The 26,611-nt window shown below is 48.5% G+C and overlaps 2 protein-coding genes across 5 annotated transcripts in view; both read right to left on the reverse strand.

Moving 5' to 3' along the window:
* Window positions 1-11,969: 11,969 nt before the first annotated feature.
* The window catches only part of GRAP2 (GRB2 related adaptor protein 2), a 79,408-nt gene continuing 64,766 nt past the window's right edge, over window positions 11,970-26,611 (reverse strand). For 3 of the 4 annotated variants that reach the window (XM_055251954.2, XM_055251955.2, XM_055251956.2), the window contains 5 exons: window positions 25,211-25,330; window positions 19,486-19,654; window positions 17,376-17,606; window positions 16,136-16,258; window positions 12,374-14,767 (listed from right to left, as the gene is read on the reverse strand). In XM_055251954.2, the coding sequence (XP_055107929.1) occupies window positions 14,588-14,767; window positions 16,136-16,258; window positions 17,376-17,606; window positions 19,486-19,654; window positions 25,211-25,330 (823 nt within the window). In that variant the 3' untranslated portion in view covers window positions 12,374-14,587. Of the gene's footprint in view, window positions 14,768-16,135; window positions 16,259-17,375; window positions 17,607-19,485; window positions 19,655-25,210; window positions 25,331-26,611 lie in introns of all 4 variants that reach the window. The other variant, XM_055251953.2, reaches the window with a different exon arrangement.
* On the reverse strand, window positions 20,738-21,346 carry TMA7B (translation machinery associated 7 homolog B). Its single transcript, XM_055251958.2, has one exon. The coding sequence runs from the start codon at window positions 21,289-21,291 to the stop codon at window positions 21,097-21,099; it is 195 nt and encodes a 64-aa protein (XP_055107933.2). The 5' UTR covers window positions 21,292-21,346; the 3' UTR covers window positions 20,738-21,096.

The raw sequence follows: 26,611 nt of genomic DNA on the forward strand, positions 1-26,611 counted from the left end.
AGCACCCATCAGAAGAAGGTTCAGCAAGGCTGCTTGCTCTAGGCTAAGGGTGGAATCGAAGATGACTTTGTGAAGGGGGTGGCCTTTTCCCTGGCCTTGAAGGCTGGCTAGGATGCGAACAGAGGTAAATAGAAAGGAAGGGTTCTCCTGGGTGGAGGTGGAGGGACCTATGTGAGCACAGTTACCGAAGAAGGAGAAAGGTGCAGGGGTCGAGGGCAGGTGCAGGGCAACGTGCGGGGGTTGAGGGTGGCCCAGACGTCTTGCCTCCATGCAGCCCCACCTCCAAGAGGCAGCTTGAACCCCAGGCTGAGGGTGGCAGGGGAAGGGCTTTCTAGTAAAGCAAATGACTGATCTGGGTGGGATGCCTTGCAAAGCAGTGGAGAGCCACCAGAGGAAGTGACCTGGGATGCCTCTGACACCCCTGCCTAGCCTGGCATTCTCCCTTTAAAAATTATTCCTTTACTTGGCCAACACCCACAGCACTCTGTCCCTTGCAGGTGGCCATCACAGGACAGGCATACCCAAGAAGAGGCTGGGTGAGGTGAGGGAGGGGAGCTTTCCCAAAGTTGATGTGCTACGTTGGCAAGTTATCAGTTTGATGGGTGCAGAGCGATTACCCCGGGAAGGGCGGAACACAGGACAGGCAAGTTTCAAAGGGAAGGAGGCTGTTGCAGCAACAAGTCCCACTGGGGTGGGGCAGGGAGGGGTGAAGAAGAGGCTGTTTCTGCCAAAAATGGAAAGTAGTTATGGGCAAGGTAGAGGCTGGTCAAGACTCCTGGGAGGGCCGGGAACCTTAGGAATGGACCAAGTTTCTTCTCTTTTTTTTTTTTTTTCTGAGATGGAGTCTCGCTCTGTTGCTCAGGCTGGAGTGCAGTGGGGCAGTCTCAGCTCACTGCAACCCCCGCCTTCCGGGTTCAAGTGATTCTCCTGCCTCGGTGATCAAGTGATTCTCCCTACTCGGGAGCTGCCTCTCCCAGCTCCCGAGTAGCTGTGAATACAGATACGCCACCACCCAGCTAATTTTTGTACTTTTAGTAGAGATGGGGTTTCACCATGTTGGCCAGGCTGGTCTGAATCTCTTGACCTCGTGATCCGCCCGCCTCGGCCTCCCAAAGTGCTGGGATTACAGGCATGAGCCACCGCGCCCTGTTGAGAAAGAGAAGGCCGAGTTTCTTCTCTTTCATGCCCTGTTGCTTGGCCTGGGCCATAGGAATAAAAAGAATGAAGAAAGCACTCATGATGTCTCTCCCACTTGCTAGGCTCTTACCAAGTAGTTCCTGTCATTTTGTTTACTTCTCATGACAACTCAGTGCTATCATCCCCAGTTCTCTAGATCAGCTCAGAGCGGTCAGGTAACTTGTCCAGGCTCATAGCCTAAGTAGCAGAGTCTGGACTGCAGCCCACGTGTGTCTGACTCAAAGCTTGTGACTTTTCCACCTCCCCACGTTGCCTGGAGGAGAGAAGAGAGAATAGTTAGAAAAGAGGGGAGGGACAGGGTGTACAGCTCAAGGGTGGGGTTTTCTCTGCAGGGCCAGAAGGTTCTTGAACACCCCAGAGCAAAGCTGTTAGCTGAGAGACCACTGACCCTGACATCCTAGAGAGGCTCACTCTATATGTAAAATATGTGAATTTCTCCTTCTGCTCCCAGCCAGGAGAAAACTCAGTTGTTGAGTGGGGATGGAGAATGTTCCCTGATATGATGACTGCAGTGTCCTTAGCCACACTCAGACATTGCCCTGTTTGTCATGTTTGTATGGTGGTGGGGAGGGATCAGGAGTGGCCAAGACTTGAAACTGGACCCTGGAAGCAGGGACCGAGAAGGAAGTGGGAGTAAAGACCAGCTTCTGGGGGTGAGATGGGGTCCAACCTGTCTTCGGGGATTACAGGGGCCTCCTGTGACTGTGGGTACAGATGGTGGTGAGGGTGTTGTGCAGCCAGCAGGAGCAGGAGCTCCGGCACAAGGTCATCGGAGTGCTGAGTGGGTGACGTGCATGGTGGGAAAGGGAGCCACCGCTGCATCATGGAGATTCGGGTGTGTAGACAGGAGGATGGCAGCTAGTGCTTGGAAAGGTCATCTGGATTCTGGGAAGGGGATTGGCATGAACAAGGCAGGGGAACGGGGAGCTGGGTACTGCACTGGTCCCAGCATCTGGGCCTGGGCAGAAATCTTATTGCAGAAGCAAGGGAAGAAGGTGGGGCTGGATCTCAGAACGAAAGAAGGAACAAATAGCAGATCTGAGAGGCTTATGCAGAGGCCCACATTGGAGGAGTCAGGATGGGCCCCAGCAACCTAGAGAGGCCTGGGCCTGTGCCATGGCTCCATCTGGGGCAGAAGGACCAGCAGAGCCCAAGAACTGGGAGACCCTGTCTGATAGGACATGATGCTTTAGCAAGCTGGGTGTTTTAGGGACACACATTGAGTCCTAAATTTTTTTTAGGAAGCCTCAGTTCAGAAGAGGACCTAGGGAGCCCCAGGACTTGTGAATATTGATGTCAGAAGTGAAATTTCTCCTAGCAGAAGGGAAAATCTCTATAACTTTTTTTTTTCAGATGGAGTCTTGCTCTGTTGCCCAGGCTGGAGTTCAGTGGCACGATCTCGGCTCACTGCAACCTCCGCCTCCCAGGTTCAAGCAATTCTCCTGTCTCAGCCTCCCGACTAGCTGGGATTACAGGTGCCCACCACCATGCCCGTATAACTTTTGTATTTTTAGTAGGGAAGGGGTTTCACCATCTTGGTCAGGCTGGTCTCGAACTCCTGACTTCATGTGATCCACCTACCTCAACCTCCCCAAGTGCTGGGATTACAGGTGTGAGCCACTGCTCCTGGCCAATTTATTTATTTATTATTATTTTTTAAGACAGAGTCTTGCTCTGTTGCCCAGGCTGGAGTGCAGTGGCGCCATCTCGGCTCACTGCAGCCTCTACCTCCCAGGTTCAAGCAATTCTCCCACCTCAGCCTCCGGGGCAGCTGGGATTACAGGGGCCCCGCCACCACACCTGGCTAATTTTTGCTTTGTTTCGTTTTGTTTTGTGATGGAGTTTCACTCTCGTTGACCAGGCTGTAGTGCAATGGGGTGATCTCAGCTCACTGAAACCTCCATCTCCTGGATTCAAGCGATTCTCCTGCCTCATCCTTCCAAGTAGCTGGGATTACAGGCACCTGCCACCGTGCCCAGCTAATTTTCGTATTTTTAGTAGAGACGGGTTTCATCATATTGGCCACGCTGGTCTCAAACTTCTGACCTCAGGTGATCCACCAGCCTCAGCCTCCCAAAGTGCTGGGATTACAGGCATGAGTCACCACGCCCAGCCAATTTTTGCATTTTTAGTAGAGATGGGATTTCACCATGTTGACCAGGCTGGTCTCGAACTCCTGACCTCAGGTGATCCACCCGCCTCGGCCTCCCAAAGTGCTGGGATTACAGGTGTGAGCCACCGCACCTGGCCTATAACTTTCATTTATCCTAATAGAGACACAAGCTTGCCAGTTTCTCTATCTTTTAAAAGAAAAAAACCTTTTTTTTTTTTTTTTTTTTAGATGGAGTCTTGGTCTGTCGCCCAGGCTGGAGTGCAGTGGTGCAATCTCAGCTCACTGCAACTTCCGCCTCCCAGGTTCAAGGGATTCTCCTGCCTCAGCCTCCTGAGTAGCTGGGATTACAGGCATGTGCCACAATGCCCGGCTAATTTTTGTATTTTTAGTAGAGATGGGTTTTCACCGTGTTGGTCAGGCTGGTCTCAAATTCCTGACCTCATGATCCACCCTCCTCGGCCTTCCAAAGTGCAGGGATTACAGGCGTGAGACACCATGCCTGGCTTTTTTTTTTTTTTTTAAGACAGGGTCTTGCTCTGTCACTCAGGCTAAGTGCAGTGGCACAATCATAGCTCACTGCAGTCTCAAACTCCTGAGCTCAAGTGATCCTACTACCTCTGCCTCTGGAGTAGCTGGGACTACAGGCAGGTGCCTGTATGTACCACACCTGGCTAATTGAAAAAAAAAAAAAAATTGAGGGCTGGGTGCTGTGGCTCACGCCTGTAATCTCAGAACTTTGGGAGGCCGAGACGGGCAGATCACTTGAGGTCAGGAGTTCCAGACCAGCCTGGCCAACATGGTGAAAACCGTCTCTATTAAAAATACAAAAATTAGCCGGGTGTGGTGGCACATGCTTGTAATCCCAGCTACTAGGAAGGCTGAGGCACGAGAATCGCTTGAATCCAGGAGGCGGAGGTTGCAGTGAGTGGAGATCACGCCACTGCACTCCAGCCTGGGTGACAGAGTGAAACTCTGTCTCAAAAAAAAAAAAAATTATTTTTGTAGAGACAGGGTCTTGCTATGTTGCCCAGGCTAAGACATAAACTTAATGTATTCCTTTTCTGCACCCATCTTGAGTCACTCCTTGCCGAAGACGGGTCTGAGGGTCAGTGCTCACTGAGGGTATATGCCATCCACATGCATCAGCGGTTTAGAGCAAGAAGAGACCCAGCCTTTCCTTCATTTTACCAGGAGGAAACTGAGGCCCAGAGGAGTTGAGAGACTCCCCTTAGGTCCAGGGGTTCAGGAGAGAGTGGGGACAGAATCCCGGCTGCAGACCCCCAGCCAGTGCTCCCTTCCTCTGCGCCCCCCCACCCATCTGGACTTTCCATGGTAACTAAGCCTCCTCCAGTGTGGGAAGCAGTTACCTAGCAACTTCCCATAACCAGGTTAGAGCCGAGGGAGTGGAGATACCACATGCTGCCTGCCCTGGGGAATTTAGATGTGTAGAAATGGGATCGCCCACGTCATAGTGTGGCCACAAATGACCCTGCATAGAGCCATGCCTGGAAGCCCCTGTCGGGGAGAGTCTCACATCAGGATCAGTGAGTCTCAGGGATGATGGCACAGCCCTGGGCTGGCTGAGGCATCCACCCCTGCAGTGGATGCAGGACCCCACTGTGTACAGCGCTGGTTTCTCTGAACAGCATGGAACCTGCCCCTGTTGACCTGCTGGCTCATGTGGATGGGGGATCCACAGAGGAAGGCTGATGGAAAGGCTGTGTCTGTGTCCTTGCAGGCATCTCACTGTGGCAGGGGGAATGGCAGGGGAGCTGTGCTCCTTCATGCTGCCTCTTGTTCCCTAATTATGTCAAGAACTGTTTATGAAATGACATGATTGTAAAGTAAGTGACTCTTCCTATAATGTTCCCTGTATATTGGGTTTTGACAGTCATCTGCCACCCCCACACCTTCACCTGCTTCTTCCTGTGGGCACAGCCCTGCCTAGGTTCCCAGGTTCTGCCTCCTGAAGGGTCCTACCAATTGGCCTAAGCCAGTTATGGTGGCCTCATTCTCTTGGAGATGGCTGCCACCATTTCCAAATGGCTTGCCAGTGGGATCTGTGTGAATGGCTGCTGAAGGACCTCCAGGAAGGAAAGGGTTTTCTCATTGAGTAGAATTGGGAGAGAATGTGCCCCTTCTCCATTAGACATTGTCACATCTGCATGTGATGTCTGGAGCTGTAAGCCACTGAGAAGAGACACCACTGATGCTCAGAGACATCACTGATGCATTGTTGGGCCATTGTGTTAAGCCAGCCAATAGCTGTCTTGTCTCTGGACTTCTTGTGATGGGAAATCATGAGCCTCTTGTTGCTCTAGAGCCTTTTGGTCAGGCCTCTGTTTTTCGCCTCCAGCTCACTCACTTTGCACTAGTCTGAGTGGGCCGCTGAATAGATGCCTTGACAAGTCTTGGTATTAAAGGTAAAGCACCCAAAGAAAAGAAATGTCCCTTATCTTTGATTTACTGACTAAATCAAAGATGGGACTCCCTGTTCCTTTATCTCCACAGTTGGAACTGAAATTGGACTAGCAGCTGCATGCCCAGCTCTTGCAGGTCTGAATAGACTTCTCCCTAAAGAGCCTGATAGCGTCCCTGGTATTTCCAGCATCTGGCACATTTCATTCATTCATTCACTCATGCGGTAGTGTGCTGGGGCTGGCTCCTATCTGCCCGTGAAAAACAATTGTGCACATCTCTTCCCAACTCTGGATTCAGTGATGTCATGTTGGTAGCCTGAAATCTGCCATGGTGGGAGTTGTTCTTTTTTAAGTAGACTTTTCTTTTTCAGCAGTTTTAGGATCACAGCAAAATGGGACAGAAGACACAGGGAGTTCCCAAATACCCCCTGTCCCCACACACGCACAGCCTCCCTCACTGTCAACATCCTCCAGCAGAGTGATATATTTGTTACAATTGTTGAGTCTACATTGACACACCATAATCACCCGAAATGCATAGTTTACATTAGGGTTCACTCTTCCTGTTGTGCATTCTATGGGTTTTGAAAAATGTGTCATGCCGTGTGTCTATTGTTGTGGCATCACACAGAGGAGTTTCACTGCCCTGAAAATCCTCCGGGCTCTGCTATTCATCCTCTCTCCCTCAACCCTTCCAACCACTGATCTTTTTACTGCCTCTCTAGTTTTTCCTTTTCCAGCATGCCATGTAGTTGAAACCGTACAGTGTGTAGCCTTTTCATATTGGCTTATTTCACATAGTAACATGCCTTTAAGGGCTGGGTGCGGTGGCTTATGCCTGTAATACCAGCACTTTGGGAGGCTGAGGTGGGTGGATCACCTGAGGTCAGGAGTTCAAAACCAGTCTGGCCAACATGGTGAAACCCCGTCCCTACTAAAAAAAAAAAAAAAAAAAAAAAAAATCAGCCAAGCATGGTGACAGGCACCTGTAATCCCAGCTACTTGGGAAGCAGAGGCAGGAGAATTGCTGGAACCAGGGAGGTGGAGGTTGCAGTGAGCTGAGATTATGCCACTCCAGCCTGGGTGACAGAGTGAAACTCTGTCTTAATAAAATAATAATAATAATAATAATAATAATAATAATAATATGCATTTAAGGGTTTTCATCTTTTCATAGCTTGGTAGCTCATTTCTTTCTGAATACTATTCTATTGTCCAGAGGTACCACAGTTTATTTATTCATTCACCTATTGTAGGACATTTTGGTTTCTTCTAAGTTTTGGCAATTATGAATAAAGCCACTATAAATATCCATGTCTAGGTCTTTGTGTGGATGTTTTCAACACCTTTCAGTAAATACCAAGGAGTGTGAATGCTGGATCCTATGACCAGAGTAAGTTTAGTTTTGCAAGAAACCATCAAACTCTCTTCCAAAGTGGCTGTACCATTTTGCCTTCCCACCATCAATGAATGACAGTTCCTGTTGTTTCACATCATGACCAGCATATGGTGTTGTCAGTATTATAGATATGGGGCATTCTTTTTTTTTTTTTTTTTTTGAGACGGAGTCTCACTCTGTCTCCTAGGCTGGAGTGCAATGGGGCTAATTTTTGTATTTTTAATACAGATGGGGTTTCACTACATTGGCTAGGCTGGTCTCAAACTCCTGACCTCGTCATCTGCCCACCTCAGCCTCCCAAAGCTGGGATTACAGGCATGAGCCACCATGCCCAGCAATATGGGGCATTCTTATAGGTGTGTGGTGATATTTCATTGTTTTCATTTGCATTTTCCTAATGACATATGATATTGAGCATCTTTTTATCTCCTCACTTGCCATCTATATCTTCTTCCGTGAGCTGTCTGTTCATGTCTTTTGCCCATTTTTAAATTGGGTTGTTCATTTTCTTATTGTGGAGTTTTTTTTTTTTGTTGTTGTTGTTTTGTTGTTGTTGTTTTTGAGACGGAGTCTTGCTCTGTTGCCCAGGCTAGAGTGAAGTGGCAGGAACCTGGCTCACTGCAACCTCCACCTCCTGGGTTCAAACAATTTTCCTGCCTCAGCCTCCCAAGTAGCTGGGATTACAGGTGCCCGCCACCAAACCCGGCTAATTTTTGTATTTTTAGTAGAGATGGGGTTTCACTATCTTGGCCAGGCTGGTGTCAAACTCCTGACCTCATGATCCACTTGCCTCGGCCTCCCAAAGTGCTGGGATTACAGGCGTGAGCCACTGTGCCCTGCCTATTGTTGAGTTTTAAGAGTTCTTAGTGTATCATAGTCCTTTATCAGATATATCTTCTGTACATATTTTCTCCTGGTCTGTGACTTGTCTTCCCATTCTCTTGGCATACGGTGGGAGTGTTTACACCACAGAATTGGCAAATACCACAAGTCGGGGCTTCCTCTCAGAGACAGCCAATTATTAAATCTTTACCAGCACATCACTGCATCTAGGCATCAACCATTTATTGACTGCACTGCTTGTCTTTGACCTAAAAAAGATTCAGTCTAGCAGAGGAGGCAGATCAGTGAATCACTGACAATGGTGTTCTGAGTATTGGGATAGGGGGAGAACAAGGTTACTACAGGAACATAACCGGGGGGGCTGGGGGGCGGGGGCACTTACATCAACCACAATATTGGGATGGTTTCCCAGTGCAGACCTTGAGCCCTGAGCTAATGATTTCAAAGTAAGTAACAGTTGTCTGGACCCACACTGCCCAGTAAGGTAGCTCCTTGCCACATGTGGTGATTTCAGTCATTCATACCAGGCACATTTTAAGTATTCAATAGCGACATGTGGCTAGTGACTACCACATTGGATGGAGCAGATACAGAACTTTTCCCTCATCACAGAAAGTCCTAATGGACAGCCCTTGTCTAGACAAAACAGTGGGAGAAAGCATTCTGGGCAAAAAGAACAGAATGTAGGGAGACCAGAGGTCTTCGAAAACATGCCTCATTCTGGGAACCACAAATAGTTCTAAGGGACTGAAGCAAAGGGTGTTTGGGACTGGAGAGGTAGAAGATGTGGCTGAACGAACAAGGCAGCAGGCAGATCACAAAAGGCCTTTGATGCGAAGCTAAGGAGGTTAAACTCCAGCCTGAAGACTATGGAGAACCCAAGGGTTTCAACAGGAGCTTGGTATCATCTGCCTGTCTGTGAGTAAGATCTCCCTGACTGCGTTGGAGGCTGGATTACAGGGGGCCAGCCAGGAAGGCAGGGAGACGAATGCTGAGACTATTGCAGTCATCAGGGAAAGAAGTGAGAGGTTTGAAGTAAGACAGTGGCTGTGGAATGGGTGCAGAGAAGGGACAGAGTTGAGAGAAAGTGAAGGACCCAATGGCTGATTGTGTCTGACCCTGAAGAGGTGCTTTGTAAATATTTGTTGACTTAATGAATGGATTATAGCAAAACTTAAAATAATACAAGTGGGTGCACAGCTACTGGGCTTCTAGTGGTATCTACTGCACAAATGGTGTGGTGCAGAGGACACCCTTGCCTTGGTAATGGACAGGCTGAAGTGTTGACTTTAGACAAAGAAAACAGCAAATATTTTGACCATGCTAATCAGTCCCCAATGTGGGCTGTTGTGTTTCAGGTTAGCTGGGAGCTAACGATGGCATGTAGGTACATTCCCCTTCTTTTGAGCTCAAGGAGAAAGAGGCAACAGGGAAGAGTGAGAAGAGAGAGACGGAGGGAAGGGTTGGTATCCCCTGTTCTGTCTGATGGAGGGAGGGCTCGGCTGAGAAGGGAGCCAGCTGTGCTCATGGAAGATGCTGAGGGAGCCAGGGTCCAAGCAGTGCCTCTCAGAATTGGGCACAGGCCATTCTCCCCTCTACCTCTTCCCCAATCTCCTTGTCATGTGGACTGCAGGGCAGATTTGGTGTCTGAAGGATTGGGCCAATTCACCAGCAGATAAATGTGGTGCATAGTGGATCCGCAGCATCTGGGAAGGCATTGTCAGCAGAGGATGAGTGGGGCAACAGAACACTGGAACCAGAGTAGGAAGTGTGAGTGTACTGGTGCCTAAACACGTGAGAGATACCAGCCTCCCTCTCTTGGCCTCTCGGAAGTTAACTGGAGGAGAATCCAAAGACAGTGGCTAAAGCTACTGGAACCTGGACATCATTGTAAATATGACCTTGTTTGCATCTACAGGTCTGTTAGGCCCAAGACAGTTGAGTTACAAAATGAGTAAATAGATGAGATGAAGCAGGTCCAATCATTCCCTCATTAGAAAAATATTTACTGAGCCTCTGTGTGCCACGCACAGTGCTAGATGCTGGCTGTACAATGGTTTACAAAACAGAGGTGACCCCTGCTCCATGGAGCTTACAGCTCCAAGTTCACTTGAAATTGGGAGGCAGAGGCTGCAGTGAGCTGTAATAGCCACACAGCTCAGTCTGGCACCATCATCTGTGTACGTGCTATTCAGGAAAAGCACAGGATTCATGAGACCATCTTAGGGGAAGGATTATTTTAGATTACAGGGCAGGGGAAGACTGTTTGGAAGTGACATTTAAACACAGACCTGGGCCAGGCATGGTGGCTCACACCTGTAATCCCATCACTTTGGGAAGCCAAGGTGGGCAGATCACCTGAGGTCAGGAGTTCAAGACCACCCTGGCCAACATGGTGAAACCCTGTCTGTACCAAAAATGCAAAAATTAGCCAGGCGTGGTGACGTGACCCTGTAATGCCAGCTACTCGGGAGGCTGAGGTGGGAGAATCACTTGAACTTGGGAGGCAGAGGCTGCAGTGAGCTGAGACTGTGCCACTGCACTCCAGCCTGGGCAACAGAGCAAGACACCACCTCAAAACAAAAACAAAAGCAAAAAAAAAAAAACCAACCCAGACCTGGAGATGAACAAGAGTTAGCAGGGTTAGCAGGGGATGTGCCTCCAGACAGCAAGAATGGCAAGTGTGAAAGGTTTGGGGACAAATCCTTGGCCATTTGGAGGCTGAAAGGCCAGTGGGGCAGGAGCATAAAAGCAAGGGGCAGGGGAGGCAGAAGAGGAGGCTGAGGAGGGAGGCAGGGGCCAGACTTCACAGGGCCACATTTAGGACTTAGGACTTAAGCCTAAATCCAGCAGGAAGGGGAGTGATGTGATCAGATTTATTTTTACAAAGATCGCTTTGGCATCTGTGTGGAGGACCAGATTACGGGAGAGAACGCAGGGAGAAAGGTATGAAAGCTGACAGTTGCCAAAGGGAGAGATGATGGTGGCATGGTCAAGATGATGGAGTAAAGTGGAGGAACTGAGGAGGCATTTTTTAAAAAGAATTGAGACAATCAAGGTTTTTCTCACACCCTTGCCTTAGTATAGACAGGCTGAAATGTTGGCTTAGACAAGGCAAACAGCAAATACTCTGGCCATGCTAATCTGTCCCGAGTGTGGGCTGTTGTGTTTTAGGTTAGCTGGGAGCACAGTCCCCTGCCTCAACCAGGGCCACATCTGACCAGAGTCAATTTTACGACTAAAGATTTCCTGACAAACCTTTTACAACTTCTGCAATCTCTGCTGATGTTTAAAATAATTACTATTAGGAAATAGTAATTATTATAGGAAATTCCTGTTTTCATTTCATCTGAATTCCTCTCACATTACATTTTTTTAATTCTAGAGATAAGGATGCTAAAATAATAAGTCACCTGGGCAGCCAAATATGAATGACGTCATAATGACAGTTCTGAATTGCATCTGTCCCAAAGCCAAAGTGACCTATTTGTTAGCAGTGAAGAAAAATGGCCGAATATCCTCAGAAGAAGAGCTCAATCACAGTTGTGCTCACTGCTAAGTTCTTTGCCTTTGCTCCTTAACGTGTGGACCTAGCAATAGCACCCAGTAGCTCGTCAGAAATTCAGGACCAAGTCGGAAGCCGCATTTCAACATGATCCCCAGGCAATTGGTAGGCACTTTAAATTTTGAGAAGCACCACAGTTAGATTGCCCTAGGGCCATCTAAAAGTGGGTGGGCAGTGGCAGGTGCCAGATATTTGAAATGCGGTAAGGCACAGCAAGTGGTTAGGCAAACCCAACAACTGGTCCAACAGGAACTGGCTTTTCTCTGGAAGCTTCAAGCTCCCAAGTCACAAAGAGTGTTGCAGCCAAACTCGGGGACAATGTGTTTGTTGGCTGCTGGTTGTGTGGCTGGTGAGAGGCGCTGGGTGGACCCTCCTCTGGTGCTGAAATGCTGTTAGGTAGAAACTAGGGACTGTGGGGACACATGTGGAGGGGCTCCCCCTGGCAGCATCAGAGGCTGAGGGGGGTTGAGCTCTCTTTCCCCCTCCCGTTCATAATGTGGACAGTTTGGTTCTTGTCCTCTTTACCTGGCAGCTAAGAGCCCTCATTCCTTGTGGGTGGTTTGGGTGACTTTCCCGCTTCCTTCTGAATGGGGGCATGCTGATGAGCAAGGGAAAGACGCTCTGGCATCTCAGTACAAAATACTCTTCAACAGCTTTTGCTAGAACAGAACACCAAGCTCCAGGGGTCCTGAAAGCTCTGCTTATACTGCCTGCCTATGGGGTCAGCTCCTGCAGGCCGACGACCCCTGTCACCCCTTGGTCTTGTTCTCTCTACCTGAGGGGTATGCAACGCAGACACCAGACACAGCCTGGCCAAACAAGGACACCTTGTTTTATTACTGCTTTCTTGAGAAGTCTTTCAAGGCACAAAATCTCCACCAGAATCGAATCACAGACCTCCATCTAACTAGAGCTGGTCCTCCCACATCATCAGACAACTGGATGAAGTTTGTGGGCTGTTTAAAGCATATGCTTTGTAAATACTGTAAAATCAAACATTACTTATGGCTTTTATTTACTGCAGCATTTCACATTACCTAGCACCAAAATAGCTGAGGAGGTCTTCTCTGCCTTTGTTCTTTCTCTTCTGCTTCTTTGCTCCCTGCCTTCTGCAGCAGCGGTTTCTCTGCTCTGATTCTTTGTCTCCCCACTGCCTGGCCCTCCTCCTGCACCGCCTGCCCACCAACTCCACACCGCTCTCTTCCCTGGCCCCATTCACCCTCTCCCTTTCCTCCCCCTGTGCCTCTCACACTGCCCCTTGATCCTCCTGGACGTCTTAGCTACCTTTCCCTCTCTCTGCTTTCACTTCCAAAAGCTGTAGGTGCTCCTTACTCACGCTCGACTCCCCCCTGCCTCCGCCAGGCTATTTTCTTTTCCCTCCCAATACCCACCACAGAGTTCCTTTTTTCCTCTTTCCTCTAAAGGAAACATGGGGATCAGAGAACTGTAGAATCAGAGTCACAAGGGACACTGCTTGTGCTACACTGGCAGTTACTTCTGAGTAAGAAAATCTTTCTTCTCCGATCACCTTCAATAATGGCTGCCCCCAACCCCGTCCCTCCTTAGAGCAAGAGAGGCTGGGGAAGAGAAAACTTCCAGGCTCCCTCACCAACACTTTCACCCCTCTTTCCTGTCTCAGCACACACACAGACACACAGATGCATGCACACACATGTCCACACATGCAGGAATGTACACATATGCATATACAAGCAAATATGTATACACATAGGAGGGCACACATATGTGCGTGTAAGCACACATGTGCACACCCACAGGGGTACACACCAACACCCACAAACTCCAAGTGCCCTTGGTGCAGAAAGGGTTTGCACCCGGCCTCCCCTAAGGCCCTGAGCTTCCTCTCCAGTGTCTCCTTCGCCCCTGGCCAGGCTGACCTGTGCTGCGCACCTCCAGGGTGAGCACTTGGACACACGATTCTAGCTTGAGGGGATGGAGAGGGACACCCATGGTGGGGTTCCTTGCTCCAGGTGCAACTCTTGGGCAGCGGGAGGACAGCAGTGGTCGGACTGAACAGGAAGCTGGTGTCAAAGCCAGCTTCCACCTAGGGTCATGTTTAGTCAATCAATTCACAGTCAGGCTCTTACCAAGTGGGCTTCTTTCCATGCCCCTGGGCAAGGCACCTTCAAAACAGAAAATCAAGAGGGAAAATGAACAGAGCCCTGAAGACACACCCTTGTAACCATAAAACAATGACTCTAAAATTCAGCATTCTCAGCTAGAGCTTCCTCAAGCACTTTACGGAACCTAGGATGCTATTTGCTTCATAGCTAGGGAAACAGAGATTCCATTGAGTAAGCTGCTTGGGGATTGTGGAAAATTCCTCAATTTCCCAGTACTTGGCTCCTCACATTGGAACATTCATTTGAAAGACCCAAGGAATATTAATTTGAACAGAGATGAATTTCTCAGCTAGGTGTTGACTAGGAGGCCAGCCTCGCACAGGCGGGGTCTCTCCACCCCGGTCCTGCCTCCACATCCCCGCTCAGACTCGCTTGGCTGCCCACAGCAGTGGGCTGCACCTTAATTCCTAATGCAGCAGTGCCCACCCCTTGGAGAATAGGAGGAGAGCTGCCCTGCAAGCCCTCCAGGTGAGCGGGGCTTGCAGGTCAGCTAAAATGTGCCCCACCAAGTTCAACCCCACCCTGTTGTTCTGTGTTCAATGCCGAGGTGTGGTCTCTGCTTAGCTGTTCTCCGTGAAAATTCCCAAGACAAGGAGGAAGCAGTGACAGCTGAAGGCCAGGACTCCATTTCATTTCCCTGCCCCCCTCCCAACTCCCCCACTGCCTTCCACACACCCCTGAGGGGGGCAGAAAAGCAAGTGTGAATATTATTCTCCACCTGAGTTCTCTTTTGCATCAACTAATTACCAGCCCGATTGCCAATAAATTACTAGTATAAAAAGTTGTGTGTGTACACAGGCAGACGTAGATAGATGCATGTATATATAGTCATGGAGTCCAGCCTTCTTTCCTTGCCCTCTTTCTTATGGGCAGCTCCAGACAAAAAGCTTCTGTCCCCTGAAGGGTTCATCGGGTCATGGGTGCCACGTAGTTGGCAGGGAAGAGGCCCAGCTTGTTGTGCAGGCGGCCGGTCCACCAGGATGGGTTGGAGCTATCCAGGACCTCCACCACCTCCCCGCTGTGGAACCCCAGCTCGTCATCCTCCAGGGCCTCAAAGTCGTACAGCGCCCGGGCCCACCGCACTCGCTGTTGGGGGAAGCACAGAAGAGGCTCTGCTGAGCTGTGGGCTGGGCAGGCAGGGGAGGGTCTGCTGGCTCCTCCCACCATATCCAAGTCTTTGAGAGCAACATTTCCTGAAGGCTGACCCCTCTGCAGCTTAAAAAAATTTTTTTGTAGAGATGGGGTCTTGCTATGTTGCTCAGGCTGGTTTTGAACCCTTGGCCTCAAGCAATCCTCCCGCCTTGGCCTCCCAAGTAGCTGGAACTACAGGTGTGAGCCACCATGCCCGGCTACCCTGCTGCAATTTAAATCAGATACCTATGCACAGGCCTGAGCAAGAAGTTCCCAGAATGCACCAGCGTCACTCTGGAGACCCAGGACTTTTACCAACAGATGTTATTGTCCAAAGCCCCAATAGACTCCCTGAGAACCACTCTCTCCACATCAATAGGTGGTATTTTTACCTTGAGTGACAAACAGAATGGCAACATGCCCCAAACAACAGCCCTTGGAGTTAGGGCAATCAAGTCACGAGTCAAGATGGATCACAGGCCAGGCACGGTGGCTCACGCCTGTAATCCCAGCACTTTGGGAGGCTGAGGTAGGAGGATTGCTTGAGCCTAGGAGTTCCAGACCAGCCTGGGCAATATAGCGAGAGCTTATCGCTACAAATAATATACCTAGCTACTTGGGAAGTGGAGGCAGGAGGATCGCTTGAGCCCAGGAGTTTGAATCTGCAGTGAGCCATGATTGTGCCACTGCACTCAAGCCTGGGAGACAGAGTGAGACCCTGTCTCAAAAAACAAAAAAAAAAGATGCAATGATAAAGGCAATGGTAAAGGACTATGATAAAGATGATAAAGAACTAGAACCGAGAACTATGAGAACAGGGAAGGCCTGGCACCAGACTGAGATCAACAGACTGGACAGTGCTGGCTCAGCCCCAGGCCTCCCCAGACATTCCATCACCTCTCGTTTGAGCTGTGTGTGCATTTTTGTTTTGTTTTGTTTTTTGAGATGGAGTTTCGCTCTTCTTGCCCAGGATGGAGTACAACGGCGCAATCTCGGCTCACTGCAACCTCCGCCTCCTGGGTTCAAGCAATTCTCCTGCCTCAGCCTCCCAAGTAGCTAGGATTACTGGCGTCTGCCACTGTGCCTGGATAATTTTTGTATTTTTAGTAGACGTGAGGTTTCACCATGTTGGCCAGGCTGGTTTCGAACTCCTGACCTGAGGTGATCCACCTGCCTTGGCCTCCCAAAGTGTTGGGATTACAGGTGTGAGCCACTGTGCCCGGCCAGATCTGTGTGGTTTGAGTCTCTCCTGCCTCATCTCCTCCATTGAGCTCTGTCCCAGGGCCCTTCCCCAGGGATCCCAGAGAAGGACAGTTCCCATACCCCTGCCGCCTGGAGCTGCACTGGGTCTGTGTGTCTCCGATGCATGAGGGCCGCATTCATTTCACTGCCCAAGCCGGTGCCACAGTGCCCATCATTTATGTCAAGGCTGCCTCCTCGGCGTTCCTAGAAATGTACAACAGAAGACCAGTCACTCCACTGCCAGGACATCTCCCACCGGTTCCCCCAGTGCCTTGCTCAGATGCCATCCACACAGCCGGTATATTCCAGGAAACTTACTGATAATGACAATAAACCCTCCACGTTGAGGAGGACCTAAGGTCTAAAGGCACCTTAGATGCTGAAGGCAAAGAAGGCAAAGGCGGGTTTTATTTATTCAGTCAAGAAATATTTATCAGGCACCTACCATGTTTCCAGTAGCAGACACAAGGGAAATATAGCTGGAAAGAGAAGGTCTCTGGCTTCATGGAGCTTCCATTTAGAGGGGAAACCATGCACATTTAAGTGGTAAGTGAGCAGAGAGAAGAAATATCTGTATCTGCCTGGGAAATCAAGGAAGGCTTCACAGAGGAGGTCATGCTTGAACTCCAGCTTAAAGAAGGGGTAGGGCTGCCCAGGGAGGGGCTCATCAGGCAGAGGGATCAGCATATAAAATGCCACAAAGGCATGAGAGGAAACGCAATGGACCATTCGGGTAACTAAGGTAGTGTGGGGGTTTGCTGGAATGCGTGTTTGCACGGGGAGTTGGCGGGGAGGCAGCAGGGATGAGGCTGGGGAAATAGATTCTGGCAGCTCACAAAGAACTTTGTGTGCCCTGCTAAGGAATTCAGGAACGATGTTATCTGGCTGTATTGTCCATCTCAGTAAGCCGCCTGAAATCCCATCGGGAACAAGGTTGGGGGGATAAATAAGTAATAAACAAGGCTCTGTTGTGGGTATTAAGCCTTTTTTTCTTGTGGATCTCAACAGCCAGATGGGCTAAGGGGCATGAATAGGTTTGGAATTGTGCTGGTAGGAAAATGAAGCAATTGTTTACTGAGTCCTCAGGGGAAGTGTGTGTGTGTGTGTGTGTGTGAGTGTGTGTGAGTGTGTGTTCAGGCAGGAGCCATTTAATTCACAGAGATGTCTCTGCTAAGAGCAGTTTCTCTATTTCTGCCATTTGGGGGGGGGTCCAGGGTCTTCATCATGAACTCTCTGAGACCTAAAGAGGCTGGGCCAGGCCTGGAGGACAGGCAGGTTCTCCTTTCCACCGTACTGTGCCCACTGCCTTCTTTCCAGATACCTGGTGGAAATGGTGGTGCTGCAGATACCGCTGCTGTGGGGGCTGCTGCAGCTGCTGGGACGCTGGGGCATATTGCAGAGGCTGTGGCTGGTGCTGGTGCTGCTGCAGGGGAAGGGTGGGGGGGTGATCCGACAGCTTCCGGTTCATCAAAGGCCGGATTTCTTCTCCCACAGCCCCACTGAGGTGTAGGCCGCCCTGGGACCTCCGGTCCAGGCTGTTGCCCCGGTGACCCTGGGAGAGAGAACAGAGATGCTGCAGATGCATCCTCCTCTCTGATCTTCTGGCCCTTCCCCACCCTTGGGCAGTTGTTCCCAGACCCTGCTCATCTGGCTCCAAGAAATAGCTGGTGGGGTGGGGGCAGCTGAAAGATAATTGATGCTTTAGACCTTCACATTTTCCAAAGTGGCCTCTGCATTCTCAGATCCTCCCAGTTTTAGGAGTGCAGGTCTCTGGTTCACAGACCAACACTTTCCGCCTGGTAGCCATTTAGTCCATTTCTAGGGCGCTTGTTTTTTCTCTGTGTAATCAAGCTGAAATATTCCATTTTACTGATACAATGCCACCCCTTCTTATCACATGTTGCCACACCACTGGACATCCTACCCTCCAGATAAGCTCCACTGTTGACTTTGCATGATTTTGAACTGTCATTTATAGCCTGGTGATAGAGACCCAAACAGCAACATTCTTGCAACACCATGGGAACCAGGCCTGCCGCAGGGCTGGGCGTGGGGGAAGAAGTAAGGCCTTTTTCCCTAATGTTACAACAACCTTACAAATCAGAAATACCGTATTGTTATTTTCATTTAACAAACAATTATGTGGGACCCTGGGGGTAGCATATACCAGGAACTGTTCTAAGTGCTTTACAAATATCAACTCATTTAATCCTGTTTAATGCAATTTTATATTGCTTCTCTGAATGCACACCCTAGTGAGTTAATACCTCTGTCCGTTTCCTGGTTAGAGTGATTCACAAGGTCTTGGCTAGCCTTTGTTTTGCTTTCTGAACTTCTGTGTGCATTTGGTGGTAACTTCTTTTCTCCTTTGGCAGTAACTTCTCAGGCTTAAAAGCAACTAGGGACTCGAAAAAGGAAGATTTTCTTGACTTCCCCAAAGCACACATTGCTTTCAGTCTCAATACCTTTTCAAATAACCTGTCCCTAGGATTTCAGCTATTCTAGTGAATGCTTCTTCCTACGATACCTGTCTCTTATAACTATGTTATTTCCTTTGAAAAACAGTTCATAAATTGGTGTGTGTGTGTGTGTGAGTGTGTGCACGTGTGAATTTACTTATGGGAGGCAAGTTAACATGTTCTTAGTGCTTAATATGGACCAGACTCTGGTAGTGCTTAGCTGTATTAAGTCATTTAATCCTCACAACAGCCCAGTGAGGGAGGTTTTATTGTTCTCTCCATTCTGCAGATGAGAAAACTGATACTCAGAAGGTTTCTTAACTTGGCTAGGTAACACAGGTAGCTAAGTGATTAAAGCAGGATTTCATACCAGGTCTGTCTGACGCATTTCCTTTTAAAGCAATAGTCTGTATTCCAAACAGTTGCAACAGCAATAATTCCAAGTACGGTTTTCTCCTCCCATGTCCTCCCCACCCCCAATCCCATCATAAAACTCCACATGCTGATTTAACTCCTGAACTTTAGGCTGCTCCCTAATGTCCCTGTCTGTAGCACCCCCAACTCCTTCATCCTTGGGCAACTCTTGAGCTAGGTTGAAAACTTTGGTGTAGCAATGTCTATGAATAACAAAAAAACAGCACCTGTGGTAAGAGCTGATGCTTGCTGAGTGCAGTGTGATGAGGAATGACGTGAGGCATGGGATGCATTATCTTCTCCAACCTTCACAGCCATTCTGGGAGGTAGATATTACCATTGTCCCTACTTTATGGATGAGGAAACTGAGGCTCAGAGAACTTTCCAAAGTCACACAACTAGGAAGTGTTAAGTTGAGATCTGACCTCAGAGCTCTGAGCTCTGTCTTTCAGTATACTCAGAGCATCTACCCATCCTATGCATTTTTCCTGGTGGTTCATGTGAGAACTCGGGCTGCCTAAAATCTCTAGATTGGGGTAGGTCGGACCTGGAGCATACCTGATCTTCTCGGGTTCTGTCTCTAAGGAAGATCTGCTTCTGTCTGGAGATGGAATTTGTCCTGTAGTAGTCCACCAGCTTATTTAGGGATGGAAACTTCTCAGTCCACAGAAAGTAATTACCCTTGTTGTCTCGCATGACCTTGAAGTGTTGAACGTCATCCTCATGCCTGGAGATCAAGGCAAAACGAAATTGTATGTTACACGGTGATAATGTCACCACCTCCAGGCTGCTCGCATCTGGGATGGTGGAGTTCTCTTTGAGCAGGAGATGTAGATATGGATGACTCACTCATCACTGGGCAGGTGGGCCAGCCCAGTCAGGCTTTGGCAGGAACTTTGTAGGATGGACCACTTAGGATACAGGCTATGCTAGATGGGATTTACATCAGCAGAAGGTAATCAGATGAGCTAAAATTTGTTTTGGACACTGGAACTAACCTTTTACAAGAAAAGCATGTTCCAAGTGACTTAACGACTAAGAGATCAAAGACCTTTTCACAATGTTTATTTGCAAGATGTCAACGGGGGCATTTCAAGCTCCTATTATCTTTCTGTTACCAGAAATACTTTGAACCATCTCCTTTAAGCCCATAAGCCAGCACTGGCAGGTAAGAAGCTACTCTCTTTCCTAAGAAATATGTCACATTTTTTCTCTATGTAATAAGGATCTCTTGATCTTGGTTTATGTTTTGCATAAATAAGGTTACAAAGTGTTTTCAGCTTTTGGTGAAATAGCTTTGTATGAAATATGGAGTTTTTGTTTGTTTGTTTGTTTTTTGTTTTTTTGAGATGGAGTCTCACTCTGTCGCCCAGGCTGGAGTGCAATGGTGCGATCTCTGCTCACTGCAACCTCTGCCTCCCAGGTTCAAGCGATTCTCCTGTCTCAGCCTCCTGAGGAGCTGGGATTACAGGCACCCACCACCACGTCTTTAGTAAAGATGGGGTTTCACCATGTTGGTCAGGCTGGTCTTGAAGTCCAGACCTCTGGTGATCCACCCGCCTTGGCCTCCCAAAGTGCTGGGATTACAGGCGTGAGGCACTGCGCCTGGTGAAATGATAGAGTTTTAATTGGCAAGGATCTTGGAGATTGTTTAGCCTTACTTCTCCATTTTACAGATGAGGACACTGAGGCTCAGAGAGGTGCAGGGGCTTGGTCAAGGTCACTGCTGAGTGAGGGCTGAGGCCAGACCCCTGAGTCTCTGACTCCAGTCTAGTGAGCTTGTCCTGTCATGCCACGTAAACATGATAACTTCTTTTTTTTTTTTTTTTTTCCTTTCAAACCAGTTGGTTTAATTTCAGGTGATACAAAGTTTAGGGTAGAACAAGGACCAAAGAGCAGATTCTGGCAAGATTCTGAGCTGGTTTTACTTTAAACTCACAGTTATGGTAGGAATGACTTAGTGAAAACAACTAAAGAGATGATGAGCCACTGTAAGATTTTTTTTTTTTTTTTTTTTTTTTTTACAAAAGTTTATTCTTAAATGTACAACAGCTCCAAGACAACACTTAATTCCAGCTATAGGTGGCAAAAGATGTTATGGGAGGGAATAGAGAGGTTTAAATACGGATGAAATAAAGGGTCACCATCTCCTCAGGCACAAGGAACAGCTTACTTTTTGCCAGATTTCTTAATTCCACCTGTGGCCAAGGGCCCCTTCCCCACGGCCTTCGCTTTTAGCTCCTCGAGTTTCTTCTGCTCCTCTTTTTGTTTCTGCTTGAAAGCCTTCTCCTCCTCGTCCATCTCCTTGGCCTGCTTCTTGGGCTGTTTCAGTGGCTTCTTGTTGCCACCTTCGCGGCCGGACATGGCACCTGCCGCCCCTTCCCCAGACCCTGCCACTGGACAATAACTTCTTTTAGATCAGCACCTTTTGTTGCCAGTCTGGACTCACAAGTGATGGTACACATTCGAACCAGGGCTACAGAAAATGGATTTTATCCATCTAGGAAGGGTGGGCTTAGCCTTTACCATTAGATCCAGTTTTACTTCATTGCCAAGTCATTCTCTTTTGGATGTAAAGTTTATTTTTCAAACAGACATACATTTATATCTAAAAATAAACTGGCACTAGTGATGCCAATTGCCTGATGTAAAAGAAAGTCAAGAATTTTAAAGGGTCTCGGAGAGTAAAGATACCTCTGAGAGTAAGTGGAGGTTTCTTAGGGATGGATTTAGGGATCTGTGTTAAGAAGGAGATGGAAATTCTGACCCTCAATCGCATCTTACGTGCTGGGATTTGCTCATAGCTGGGTGAAGCCAAAGGTTGTACAAGTGGCCTCTTGCTTGACTGATTTGGGGTGGTAATCAACATACTGCAATCACTGCGTGGTCTTCCCCTTGGTTTTGGCCACCAATGGATACGTTCTTCATTCTAAGACAACATGGATCAACTCAAAGTCATTATCCTTCACATCCGGGTGAGGAGGAGAAAATATTCTTGTGATATTATAATTTTTCATCCACCACTTCAAAGAACTCAGAGTGTGAAACATTGACCCTTTTACTCTCATAAGCTGTAAGTATGGATGTGAGGGTTGCAGCTAGTCATCTGGGTCTACAAGGAGAGGATGGCCTGACCATTGTCTCAAGCCTGAAGAGGAACAAAAGAAAGGATGCGACTCAGGGTGCTGGACTCCAAAATCTGGTGTTTTAGGCCCTTAACAAATGCTGAGTGATAGAACTACAATTAGCTCTTAATTATCTGTGCCCATGACAGATGTAAAAATAATTAACAATGATTTTGCTTTGGAAAATATTATACTACATTTCTGCAGAAGACGTGATAATGATTACGGTAATTGTCACCATAACTAGAAGCTTCATCGCCTCAATATCAGGGGAAGACTTTGGTAGAAGTCAAGGCTGTTTTGTAGAACTCACTTTAATAAAGGAAATATAAACCATAGTTCTGGGTCCGGGCACAGTGGGTCACGCCTGTAATCCTAGCACTTTGGGAGGCTGAGGCGGGCGGATTACATGAGGCCAGGAGTTCAAGACCAGCCTGGCCAACATGACGAAACCCTGTCTCTACTGAAAAAAACCACACACACACAAATTAGCCAGGCGTAGTGGTGCGAACCTATGGTCCCAGCTACTAGGGAGGCCAAGGCACGAGAATCGCTTTGAACCTGGGAGGCGGAGGTTGCAGGGAGCCGAGATTACGCCACTGCACTCCAGCCTGGGCGACAGAGCGAGAGTCTGTCTCAAAAAACCAACAAAACCACAAAAACCATAGTTTCTAGCTGAAAAAGCCAGAGTCATCTTCATGCAAAGCAAAGGCCCAAGAGATACCCTCAGTCTAACAAATTACTTGGTCAAGCTTATGATGGGGTAGAGAGGGGAGGCTTAAGGAATAGATTTGACTTGTAATATATATACACACATGTTAAATATCATATATGTATAACTGTTTTTTCTAATAATATATGTATATAATATATGTAAATAATTTTTTTCTCTTGAGACGGGGTCTTGCTCTGTCACCCAGGCTAGAGTGCAGTGGCGCGATCGATCTTGGCTCACTGCAGCCTCAACCGCCCAGGCTCCAACAATCCTTTCAACCTCAGCCTCCCAAGTAGTTGGGACCACAGGCATGAGCCACTGCACTGGGTTAATTTTTTATTTTTAGTAAAGATGAGGTCTCGCTATGTTGCCCCGGCTGGTCTCCAACTCCTTGGCTCAAGCAATCCTCCCACCTCAGCCTCCCAAAGTGCTGGGATTACAGGCATGAGCCACCGCGCCCGACCCTGACTTGTAATATATGTTAATGGAGCGAAATTTCATTAATTAAGACCTAACAAGATTAGAATTTGTGATACATCAATATTGGCCTGAACTAAAGTTAACCATTCTCCAAGCTATGAAAATAAAGTTTTTATTGAGGATAATTAAGAGTTTAAGCAAGATTGCAAGCGCAATGCTAAAGAGACCACTTTAAAGGTATGTATGCATACAAATTATTGACCTGTTATTTTAAGTCCTTCCTACCTATCCTTTCAAATATCCATTCTTTCTAAATAGCAAAGTGGCCACAGTTTATTATTTGAGGTTGGATTTCTGTCCTTAAAACAAAGCTTTATGCCTTTCAAAATATATTGAATAAACCAGATCGGTATTTCCTGTCAATAACTTGACAGTAAGGTTTTACAGTACTTCTCCTGATCTGCTAACAGCATTATATTCTTGCAGTTTCACATGTGGTCAAGTGTGATACGTGACTTGCGATCCCCAACATGCTGACCACACACAGTGTGTTCTGAACTGGGCTTCTGAGTTTGGGGCTGAATAATGTCTACGCGTGGACTGGGACTGAGTCACTTCCTACGGGGTGCTGCACCTTAGTGAGATTTCGCTGTTACAGCCCTCCCCTACTCCTGGCCCTCTGTTCTGTTGTTTTCGGTCTTGCTGTACTGTACTGTGTTGAAGCAGCCTTTCTTTTTGTTCAGCTGCCTACAACTATACATGTATTTGTTGGGGCTCAGAAAACGACACCCCCTGGCATGCTGAGTGCTTCGAACCAAAGGAGATTGGAAGGTTTCAGAAGCAGCCTTGGAAGCAAAGTCTTCCTTTGGTCTTCTCTTGCCCTCCTGTCTCCCACTCCTCTTTCTCCCCGAGTGAGTCATAGAAATTAGAATTCCTCTTCCCCACAGCGGGTCAGAGAGACTAGAAGGGTCACTACGGGGGAGGCCAAGGCAGGAGGATTACTCGAGGCCAGGAGCTGGAGATCAGCCCAGGCAACACAGTAAGACCCAGTCTCTACAAAGAAATAAGTTAAAAAAAATATTAGCCAGGTATGGTGGTGTGCACCTGTATCCCCAGCTACTTGAGAGGCTGAGGTGGGAAGATGGCTTGACCGTGGGACACAGAGGCTGTGGTGAGTGATGATTGCGTCACTGCACTCCAGCCTGGGCAACAGATCAAGACCCTGTCTCCAAAAAAAAAAAAAAGAAGACTTGGGACAGGCCTTGTTCAGTTTCCCACCGCAGTCTGTTACCTTAGATCAAACCCCCTTTGTCCAATCCCATTTCTACAGGGCTGTCTGTCCTTTGTCGAACCTAAGTGTAAAAACAAACGGCTTTCCCTGGGTCTTGGGTCTTCATTTCTGAGGGCTTCTGTGTCACATGAGTCTTTGATTAAATAAATGTGTCCACTCTCCTCTTGTTAACCTGTCTTGTAGGAGTGTCAGCTGTGACTCCTCTGATGGGCGAAGAAAGGTGCCACAACTTTTCCGCCCCTGTATATCCTACAGCAATGACTTGAGATTTCTATTTTTCCCTGACTCTTCTTCAGATATGCATCAATCATAAAAGAAAAGGTTAAGATTTAAACCCCCAGATGGATCTGGACAAGTGGGAGTTCTCCTCCTCCTACCCCTCCTTCCTTCCACAAATACTCACTGAGTGTCTCTATTTTATGCAAGACACTGTTAAAGGCATAAAGATGAAGTAGAGGAAAATCCTGCCCTTCTAGAAGCACCTGGGCTAGAAGGGGAGGCAGATGGGCACAGAAATAATTTTGAACACACACCAGTGTTCTAAAGAGTGGTGTGTGCATGTTTTGGGAAGGCGCCGGGAGCAGCAGGTTGTGAAGCTGCTGCCATGCTTGGCCCCTAGGCCACCATGCTTCTGACCACTGGGTCATATTCCAGAGGTCCCTTCATGGCTTCAGCATTCTGTGAGGTTAACAGGCCGAGAAGGGCCAAGACAGTGTCAGGAATGGTCAGTACCTGACAGAGATGGAGAAGTCCCCTGGGGAGCTCTGGCTGGCCCGGATGATGAAGAAACCAACCTCCTTGCCCATGAGTAAGTTCTCTGCCTGGTGTCGAGAGAGGCCTTCGTGAAACCATCTGTGGGGCGAGATCAAACAAGAGGATCAGGATGAGACACAGGAGTGATAGGAGGGAGACATGGAGAAGAGGTGACCCAGAGGGAAAGAGGCTGGGGACTCTTTACAGTAGGGAGCAGAGAGAGACCAAAAGGGGCCAGGTGCTGTTTGAAATCAAACCAATGCTCCAGGCAGCTTTCAGGAAAGGCGAGGGAGCATTCCCCTTGATTCACCCTCTTTGTTCCTTCTCTCCAGGAGAAGTCTCTCTCCAGCCTGGGAAACGAATCATGGAAATGTGTCGCTGCACCAAAATGGGGCAGTGTGGGAGTGACTCACTGCAGGAAGCAGCCGCCTGCCGGCAGCTGCGGAAGAGATAGACCAGAGCTGTGGGGACAGAGGATGCACCGGGGAGGGAAGGGAAGGCTTCAGGCACTGGAGCCAACCAGGTGCAGCTGGCTGAGCAGGACCTGGGGCGCTCATGCCTGCACTGAGGCCTCAGTGGCCTAGAGGTTCCTCCCTGGGCATTAAAGGAAAGTTACAGCCCAGGGCATCACGTTACCTAGGCTGGCATGGAGCACAAGGGGGCTTTGCTCAGTGTGCCCAGCAGAGGCTGCAGTGTTCCTAGGGAGTCCAGTGTACACGCTTGGAAATGAGCGAGGCTGGCAGGTGCCAGAGAGTGGCGTCTATATAACCGGATCCTGGGCCTGCCCAAAAAAATCCAGGCTGGGACATAATCTTTACTGTGGAAAAGAAGAAACAGGAGAAATTGCTCTTTCAGCAGAACGGTCAGGGTGGCAGCCCCTGGAGGTACAGCTGCACACAGCGTGGCATGTATGAAATAGGTCAAACACTTACACAGGGCCAGGCAAGCTGTGGCTGCAGCCTCAAGGCAGGAGGCCAGAGACCTCTCTCCACTACAGACAAGCAAAATGAGTGTCTGCAATCACTCAGCGGCCAAAGGTGGGACTGTGTCACATTGCTTCAAGGTGGCTGCTCTAACTGCTGTCACCAGAAGGCTCATATGCATGTTCCTTTAAGATAAAAGCTCGTCAGGCCTTGGCTTTGGATTCCTTTGTGAGCAATTCTCTGTGCTTTCTAGAATTTGGGAACCTGAGACATGGGTAGCAGGAAGGATGTACTTATTGGAGACTGAGTCCCCCACTGGGACTGAGGGGGAAGGTTGGCTGTGCTCTGAGGGGGCTGAAAGCAGCAGTTTCTGGTGGGCTGGAGATTCTGCCTGAGTATTTGCCACACAATTCTACAGGGCTAAACAAGAGGCCACCACACACACCACTGCCATGTG

Source organism: Symphalangus syndactylus, chromosome 18 (genome assembly GCF_028878055.3).
Source record: "Symphalangus syndactylus isolate Jambi chromosome 18, NHGRI_mSymSyn1-v2.1_pri, whole genome shotgun sequence".
NCBI classification, from domain to species: domain Eukaryota; kingdom Metazoa; phylum Chordata; class Mammalia; order Primates; family Hylobatidae; genus Symphalangus; species Symphalangus syndactylus.

Bases quoted from the DNA above. Each gene is read 5' to 3' on its own strand.
- TMA7B (XM_055251958.2), bottom strand. From the start codon at position 21,291: ATGTCCGGCCGCGAAGGTGGCAACAAGAAGCCACTGAAACAGCCCAAG.